Below are 9592 nucleotides of genomic sequence, written 5' to 3'. Positions count from 1 at the left end.
GTGGTGGGACTATTTAGGAGGAGTGCCAGAGAGGCTAGGCCATTCCCCATCTGCCTCTGCCACCTATTCACTAATTGAGATGTGAGCTCTCAGCTGTTCCTGCCACCACGTTGTTGCTCTGCCATCAGGGACTCTAACCCTCTGAAAACATAAGCCCAATTAAATGCTTTAGTTTATAAGTAGCCTTCCTTGGCCATGATGTTTTATCATAGCCAAAGAAAAGTACCTAATACACATAAATAGTATATATCATATGCAATACATTTACACTACCTGTCACAGTCTCAAAGAAAAGGAAAGGAAAGGAAAGGAAAGAAAAGAAAAGAAAAGAAAAGAAAGGAAAAGAAAAGAAAAGAAACCCAGGACCAGGGCTGTGGTGGCACATCCCTTTAATCCCAGCACTTGGGAGGCAGAGGCAGGTGGATTTCTGAGTTCGAGGCCAGCCTGGTCTACAGAGTGAGTTCCAGGACAGCCAGGGCTATACAGAGAAACCCTGTCTCAACCCCCCCCAAAAAGAAAAGAATCCTGGGGTTCTTTTCTTTGTTCCTTAAGAGAGGAGACTGGGGAAATATGGCATCCCTGGGCTTACATCTCTATAGGGCATACCTGATAAGAGGTAGGCAGTCCATGTGGGAATGAGAAACATTGTATCTTTATCTGAAAAGTGTAAAACCAATTATATTGTAAAAACAAATACTATCCAAGGGATTTACAGCAGGTGATCTGTGTGATCTAGTGCTCTTACCTCATCTTGTCACCCATGCCTGCTGGTTGTCAAGCCAATGAGGGCTGCAGCCGCCTTTACTCTGATTCATTCTTCATCCCCTGTGAAGCCTAATCTGAAAGCAGCATGTGCTCCATGTGACACGTGGCGTTTATAAAAGACCACGATGGAAATAGCCTGATTCCCAGAGTGAGGAAGAGATGGCCCTTTCAACCCTTCTGTAGTCAGCCCAGCCCTTACGGAGCAAATCCAGATGTGTAGAAGGCAGAGAAGCAGGAGGATCCCAGGAAGAGGAAGACACCAGCACATGAGGCCTTGCTTGGCTCTTTCCTGTTGGCTATGTGCAGCTCGTACTTACTGGGTAGAGTTTTCAGAATATTCAAACACACAAGTCTCTAGTGTGGTCAGCTCACCTCCACTCAGGGGAGTATGTTTCCTGCCCATTGCATATCAATCTGGGACCTCTCCATCTTCAAGGGTCTCCCCATCTGTCCCCAAAGAAGCTTCAGAGTGGCCCCTCCCCCACAGCATTCCACTCTCCACCTTAGGTCACTGAGTATCGACTTGGACAGGGCCAGAGGACACAGGTTAGCAGAGTGTAGGCGATCGCATGTTGCCTGTAATCTCTGGCCCCAGGTGCATTGGAAAGGAAAGTTGCTTGTATTAGGGACTTTAGGAGGTTCTGGGCATAAACACAGGCATGTCAGGACCCCAGAGACAAAATGTAGCCCAGCATCAGGCTTCCTCCTGACTCTGACCCAGATCGAGCCCAACCTGACACATCGACACCTGATGGCATTGAGACCGAAGGGAACAGTGTTGTACGGAAAGCCATGGACGGCTTCACGAGAGTGGGCTCAGAATGGGCGCAGGAGTAGCACTGATATCTTTGAAGAAGCATAGCCTCCTAGAAAGAAGGTGGAGCTTCGGGCTGGGAGGTGTGAGGATTGCTGTAGATGTGTGCCCATTCACTCTTGGATGGGGTCCCTGGGCCTTAGGTGTCTACCTCAGCATAATATGAATGCCTGAGGGTCTCCTGGCCCTTTCCAGGCCTCAATACTCTGACCCAGCCTTGCTGAGAGCCCAGGGCTTCAGGTGGGAAGACAAATACACCAGGAAAGTGAACTCAGGGACAAGAATGGGGTGTGGGGGAGACAAGGGGTACAGATAAAGACGCTGCCGAGCCAGCAACCCTCCTGGAGGGGTGTGGGTCCAGGGAAGCCAGATTCCTCTAGTCATCTCTCTTTTTTAAAGATTGCCTTACTTATCTAACCCACGCTGGCCTCCAAGCTTGCTGTGTAGTTGAGTCTTATTTCTCCTTCTCAGTACTGGTATTCCCAGCATGTCCCATTGAGCCCAGTTTTTACTACACTGGGGATCAAACCCAGGGCTTCACACATGCTGGGCAAACACTCTACCAGCTGAGCTACTTCCCCAGCCCCCAGCTTTTAGGGTGAAATGTACCTATTTTCAAACGTAAATACTGGCAAGTGTGAAAGCTACTGTCTGTATTTGCCCACTGAGATCACCATCTGCCTAGGAAGGAGTATCTTTGATACTCCATGGCCCTAATCACTGGTCCTCCACATTCTAGTTGCACTGTGCAATGGACAAACTGAATAGTACTCAGCGAAGAGAGATCAGGATCCTTCTCCATGTTCAAACCCAAGTTTTGACTATACTGCCCTGGGGTCTGTCTAGGTAATCCTGGTTGTTCTGGAACTCACTACATAGAGCAGATTGGCTTCGAACTCACAGAGGTCCTCCTGCACGTACCCTCAGAGTACCTCAGTTAAAGGCACTTACCACCACCACCATGCCCGGCTTTTTTTTTTTTTTTTTTTTTTTTTAACAGCAGCACTGTTCTTCATAACCCCACTGCTCCCGCAGGGCCCCTCCCTCAGGCTGCAGCTCTCAAAGGTGTGTTGACCTCTCCTGTCCTCTGACTTTATTTCGGCTTAGGAGTAGTGAGTTTCCCTCCCTTGGCACATAGAAGCAGTCCCTTTCTTATTTGCTTTCCTCAATAAAGGCCTTGGATTGTGCTGCCCGTTTTCCTCGTAGGAACCATCATTCATGATTAATTCAGCTTGTGTCCGCTGATGGTTGTTCTGTGTATTATGGCTAGGCCAACAGGCCAAAGATGAAATCTCGACACAGGTCAACACAGCCCTGCTTCGACTCCCACACTGAAACAGAAGCAGCCGCCTCTCAAATAAAGAGCCTGGAGATGCGTCCAACCAGTTTAATGACTGGTACAATCATGCAAATGCCAAACCAGGGGTGCACAAAGCAACGGGGGCCTGAGGGGAGGCTACTACAACATTGCAACAGGGAAAATGGGGTTGCCTAATATTCACGGGGGAGAGGTGTGTGGAGGAAAGACCCACTGGCAGTGTGGGGCCGCGACATACTCCTCAGGGGAACTTGCATCCTGTCATGAAGCAGGAATAGGCTGGCCACCTTTACTCCCGGACATAAATTCTTGTGCACACCACATCATCGGCGCCAAATGTCTGCCCAGAAAAGAAAAGGAAAACCAATTAAGACAGATGCTTGTGCAAAAATGTTTAAAGCATTTCACCGAACGGGACGAGGGAGTGCCCTGGTAACAGTGCTTCATAGCAGACTTTAACTCTGCAGCTCAGTGCTCAGGGCGCGGGGCAGACATCCCGCCTTCAGCTCCCTCTCAGCAGAGAAGTAACTAGGGCACAGAATTATGTTGTATGCGGTTCTCCTTTGCTTCCAGAACCTATGCCTGCTGGCTTAAGACGCGAATTCCCTGGCTTTAGTTTTGAAGTGAGACTGAACGTCGTGTCGGATATTTCTGAAGGGGCTTTTGCGTCCTTTCAAGTGACTACAAGAGAGTGAAGGGCTTGGGCGGCTGCAGCCAGATAGATGGTGCTTTGGAGAAAAGACAGAACTGCCGTCTAGCCTGAGAGACAACAGCCTGATGTGAGGACAGCCTGCCCTCTGTACACAGGGGTTTTACACCTTCACAGTCAACCAAGCACAGATTAAAAATAGTCATTTAAAACCTGCATATATCCTAAACATGTGCAACTGCTTTTCATGTTATTATCCCTTAGACAATATAGCATAACACATTTGCATGGCATTTATATGGTATTGGGTATTAGAAGCAAGCTAGGAATGACTGTAAACTTGGAACAAGGCAGGAGGCTGTATGTAGGCCAAATGCTACAGCATTTTATACAAGCAACTTGAGCATTTGAGCAGTTTGGTCTCTGCAGGGTTCCTGTAACAAACCCCCATGGATGTGGAGGTATAGCTATAATACTCATCATCTCTAAGCTAAAACATTAGTCCCAGATGCAAGAACAGAACACTGACGTTCTGACATCACTCTGCAGCCATAGCTGGGCAAGTCTCTCCCTTTCTTGGCCTGCTCAGGGTTGAGGGGAAGGGTGACTTTGAACAGGATCATTCGGAGGGCTCTTTCCAGCTAAGATTCTATGACTCTTTGTTGGCTAGAGGGAGAATAGAAAGCCTTCCATAGATGGGAAGGGATATTTTCCTTCTGGTGCCTGAAATGGTAGCACCTGTATAAGTAAGATGTCTCAATTTCCCCCAAATACCAACGATTCACAGGCCTGCTCTCCTGGGACTCTCACAGTCAGAACAGGGAAAGCAATGCCTATGTGGAAAAAAAAAAGGACCAAAAAGGTTGGGAAGATGGCTTAGCAGTTAAGAGCACTGGCTGCTCTTTCAGACCCAAGTTTGGGTCCCAGCACCCAAGCGGCAGCTCACAGGTGTCTGAAACTCCAATCCCAGGGGACCCAGTACCCTTCACAGGCACTGGCACACATACTGTACAAAGACATACAACATGCAGGCAAAAAAACCCATACACATAAAATGAAAGTTAAACAAACAAAAAACAAAGACAGAACCTCCCCCATTGGCAGCATAGATGTGTGCATATTTATATGTTTATGTGTTGAAAGGCTTGTATCTTTCCAATTCCCCAAACAGCTGGAAAATTCAAGAGAAGCTAAAACTATTGTGCTAAGGGTTTAATTACGTCGTTTTTTTTTAGATTTTTAAAAATCTATTTATTTATCTTGCTATGTTGGGAATAGAATCCAGGGGTCTTGTCTGAACTAGGCAAATGTTCTATCAGGCCTATTGTTTGATTTTAACCGATGTAAGAATGGGATGTGTTTCAGGTTCTTCCCCAGGAGTCCTTAGTGACCAGATGCTCTTGGGATATTTGCTAAGGAATCACATGCCCCCAAGAGATATTTCCTGCATATAGTGATTATTAGGGAGTGCTGACAAGATGGGCAATTTTGAGGGCTTTGTGTCTACCTTCTTTCCCATTATGGAGGAGTGCAGATATTCTATGTCCTGGGCACGTGTTGAGGATTGGCTGGGGTAGATTTTCCTTTATAAATCTACTTTTTAGATGTTTCGCCCTAAGAACCACGCTGTTTTCCCAGAGTTCCTTGAGTCTACAGCCACATAGGTCTCTGGAGCTTACTCAGGCGAAAAAAAAATAGCTTCATGACATGGGAAGAAAATCCCCACAATTCTAACTCCAATTGAACAGCCCTTTCAGCCTCCCATTGAATACATTTATGCTCGCTTGGAGGTTGCAGAAAGAAACTCCATGGAGTATTCCAGAGCCGTGGGAGGGAGTATACTGAAGATGATTTATAGCCCATGGCAATTTACTGTTGGCCCTGGGGACACTAATTTCAACTAAACTAAAGTTACTTACCTCTCCTTACATGAAGATTACATCCTCCAACGTTTTAGATTTATTAACGATAATAACCCTTGAAACAAAAGCCCACATTTCACATCCCAAATGCCAAGAATTAATGCTTCCTTTGAGGCTTGTATATATGTTCTCTGAGCCAGGGAAGGATGCCTGGGAGGAACTGCTGAGTGGGGGTAGTAAGGGACAAAATGTGACGGAGTCTTTCACTGACTCCAGCCTGTGACTCCAGCTTCTCAATATCCCAGAGGTGACCAAAATCCCACTTTTTCAGTGTAAACTGAAGTCCTGCTTATCTCTTGGCTAGATTCAAGAACTCTACCATCATCTCTCCATTCCTTGCTACCTCTGGTCCCAACAAAATACACGTGCCCGCCTCCCTAGATTTCCAAGTCTCAGTCTCAAATTGCTCTCTGAGTCCATGAGGTAGACCTCAGCTGGAAACATTAGCCAGGTTGCAAATTAAGCCAGCCCTTTGTCCATGAAAGAAGAGCTAGTTAAGTCATTTTAGCAAAGGACAAGAGGTGAGGATGGGGGAGAGATCAAACAGCCTCAAAGTAACAGGCAGCTCAATTTAGGGTCTTCTTGCAGGCTAAACGTGTAATTTTAGGGCTGAAAGGAATCTCAGGGGCTGCAGCTCAATCCCTCTGTTAACAACAGGAGCTTTTCACAGAGCCTGGGAAGAACAGAGAGGGTCCATGTCACGGTCACTCGGGGTGTCTTTCCCCAGCAAACTTCTCTGGCTTCAGAAACTCTAGGTAATGGGGTCAGGGAGCCTCACAGGGGTGATGCTAACAGAATGCCTAATGGAAAACAAAGGCTATACGCTCCCAGGCACCCATAGGGCCTTTTCTTTTTCTAGCCAGTCAGTTCAGAAACACAGGGGACATAAGTAGGGGCTATTTTATCTCTCAGCTCCCCCCACCCCCAACTTTCCTCTGAATAAAACTAGAGAAGGTGTGAATATGTTAAACCCTTTGGGTTTTCGTTGTTTTGTTGTTTGTTTGTTTGTTTGTTTGTTTTGAGACAGGGTCTTGTTCTATAGCCCCCATTGGCCTGGAACTCCTGACTTTTCCTGCCTCGGCCTTCAGAATGCTGCATTACTGAGGTGGGTTACTGGGATGGGGCCAGACAACATAAAGGCTTTAAACTCATCCCACCAGGTACGTTTTGCTGTGGGTATTTAAAATGTTTAGTCTAGGTTGGGCATGGACACAATGCCTTTGATTTCAGTGCTAGGGAGGCAGAGACATGCTGATCTTTGAGTTGGAGGCCAGCTTGGTTCATAAAATGAGTTCCAGGACAGCCAGGGCTACCCTGAAAAACCTTGCCTCAAAAATTACAAAACAAACCAAAAACAAACAAACAAACAAAAAACAAAAACAAAAGAAACAAAGACAAACATAAAAAAGGTTTCCATCTCCATACTTTTACACAAAGAGCCTACCTTTCCACACCACCACTACGTTCAGACATTTCCAAAATGTCCTTGCCTGGCTCCTCGGGGCCAGCAGAATTTTTAAGACTGGAGTAAAAATATTCTGTACGGCTTTGAATGCTGATGTGATAAAATTTTGTGAAACTTTACTAGCAAAATGGGTCATGGGGGTGGGGGTGGGGGAATCTCATTTTGTATAAGCTGAGAGAGTCTCACAGAGCCCCAGCATTCCAAGCCAAGCCAGAGAGGAGACTGGATGTCACCTGCCACTGAGGTTGGCATAGAATAGTTTGGACAAAGGTCTGGCAGTCAAATCAATCTCAGATATGACCCCGCCCTCTCAGGTAACCCTCCCACCCCCACCTGCCAACCACTTAACAATGATTTCCTCTGGTTAAAACTGTCCACCCGAGCTTTCTGCTCAGATTTTAACCTGTGACAGCAAGCAAAGGACAGCACGTGTGTGGCCCACCTCTGAGGTTCACCTCAGGAACCCTGGGATTGTCTCAGAGCCCAGGGGCCCTTACCAGGATTAGCTCATCGTTGGCCAGCTCTCGGGTCCAGTAAGTTTTGGGGCCATCCCCCTCAAGAAGAGTCTGTGTGCAGTGAATCTTGTTCTCATTCTCCCAAGTGGGTAAACTCTGCAGGCAGGAAAACCATTAGTGATATTAATTACAGTCTCGGCAGCGGGAGGGGAGGAACACAAAGAACACCGGAGAATAACTGCCAAACAGAAAAGCAACACATGGCCTCTGACAGCAGGGCACAGTATCTTCTCTGCTGAGCCACATATAGCATAAATCAGCGTGCTGGTCATGGGTTTATGGGGCATAAATATACCTTCTCTCTCTCTCTCTCTCTCTCTCTCTCTCTCTCACACACACACACACACACACACACACACACACACACACACACACACACACACAGACACGCTGGAGCAGCAAAGCCTTACGCATGCTTTGCGTCTCCAGGAATAAAATTCAGAGCATACAATGATTCACTTCTATCAACACGATGAACTTCTCCAAACAATTTGGACTTCAGTTAGAATCACAAAGCGTTACAACGGCTGAGACAGTATGTTGGCATCCGCTCTGGTGGCCGGCAGATGAGAAGGTGGGCCTATGGCCAGATTCTGGACTAACACCTTCCTTTCTCGGAGTTCCTCATCAGAATAGGACACAGCCTGCGCTGGTAAACCCAGGTGTCTGTGCCTGTGGATAAAGATGTTCCCACTTCTCAGGCTACATCCTTCTAGAAACATTTCTTAAAAAACAGGCCAATGTGAACCTTCCAGGGGTTGGAGGTAAACAGGCAAAAGGGAGTGAGTGTCAGTGCCTGCCCATAGCACAGTGAGATACAGCTGGGCTGGGTGGCGCTGAATGTATGCATAATCACTTTTTAACTAACACATGGGACTCCTTCATTAGACAAGGGGTGGGGGAAGGGACGGGAATTTTTAAGCCCCACTCTCTCCAGGGTGTTACATGATTCTTTTGTTGTTCTTAAATCAGAGTTGCCCTCTCTGGCAGTCACCAGGGTTAGATGGCTCCAAACTGAGTCCTGCCTCTGGTCAAGCCAACTTCTCCAGTAGACACTCTTCCTTCTCCACTCTACTCTGTTTTTTTCTTTTTCCCTCCTCTGATGCTAAGGATCGAACCCAGGGCCCACCACATGCGAGGCACATGCTAAGCATATGCTCCACCACTGGGTTGTGTTCCAGCCATGCCCTTTTCACTGGTTGTTATTTTGGTTTTGGTTTTGTTGTTTTTTCAGAAACTGTGGTGACTTGAACCTCAGGTATCACTGGCTGCAAGCAGAGATCAAATGTGATGGGCAAAGACTGTCTTATGAGTGAGCCCGTAACTGGGGGTGTACCTCTGTCCTTCCAAACATGGTACCCAGAGTCACAATTAGACCAGACAGGTATGGGCTCAGAAAAGAGAGAAGACAGAATTTCGCATTCCTTAGAACGTTGTTATATTACAAAAAACATGATTTTCCACTACTTAGGTCTGGCCATCTTTGAGCTCACAGAGATCTGTCTGTCTCTGCTTTGGAGTGCTAGGATTAAGGGAATTCGCCACAATATTTAGCCTCATTTGTAAATATTTCAGAATATTGGGAAAGCTGGCCATGTTGATTCTGTGAAGCTGGATATGGTGAATCTGTGATTCTAGCTAGCTCTTAGAAGAAACAGTAGGATTGAAGCAAGTCGGATCCAGCCTGGGCTATAGAGTGAGATCCTGTCTTCAAACAAACAGCCAAACAAGACAACAAAATGCACAAAACAACAACCACAAAACCCATGATGGAGAAAGGGGACATCCTTTTTAAATGAGATAGCACAGTAAGTGTTACAAATGAAGCCGGCAATGTAAAGCCCAGACTACTCCCTCAGCCTGTGGTTCATGTCTCAGGAAAAAACAAAACAAAACAAAACAAGATGAAACCAAAAATAAAAAACAAACAAACAAAACAACAACAAAACTCCTCTCTTGCTTGTTGGATAGAGGGCTGGATGCCTGTAATCCTAGAACTCTGGCGGATAAGGCAGGAGTTCGAGGTCACCAGGTTTACATGGAAATTTGCAGGCTAGCCTAGTCAGGGCTACATAGCAAGCCTGGACTTACTTTCTCTCTCTCCCTCCCTCTCTCCCTCTCCCTCCCCCCTCTCCTTCCTTCCC

The 9592-nt window shown here is 46.7% G+C and overlaps 1 protein-coding gene across 1 annotated transcript in view; it reads right to left on the bottom strand.

Moving 5' to 3' along the window:
• Positions 1 to 2952: 2952 nt before the first annotated feature.
• Crabp1 (cellular retinoic acid binding protein 1) overlaps positions 2953 to 9592 on the bottom strand; it is an 8248-nt gene continuing 1608 nt past the window's right edge. The window contains exons 3-4 of the mRNA XM_031343636.1: positions 7431 to 7544; positions 2953 to 3237 (exon numbers count right to left, since the gene is read on the bottom strand). Coding sequence (XP_031199496.1) covers positions 3187 to 3237; positions 7431 to 7544 — 165 coding nt within the window. The 3' untranslated portion in view covers positions 2953 to 3186. The remainder of the gene's footprint in view (positions 3238 to 7430; positions 7545 to 9592) is intronic.

The sequence above is a fragment of the Mastomys coucha genome, unplaced genomic scaffold (genome assembly GCF_008632895.1).
Source record: "Mastomys coucha isolate ucsf_1 unplaced genomic scaffold, UCSF_Mcou_1 pScaffold23, whole genome shotgun sequence".
NCBI lineage: Eukaryota > Metazoa > Chordata > Mammalia > Rodentia > Muridae > Mastomys > Mastomys coucha.
This window is presented reverse-complemented; position numbering and strand designations above follow the sequence as displayed.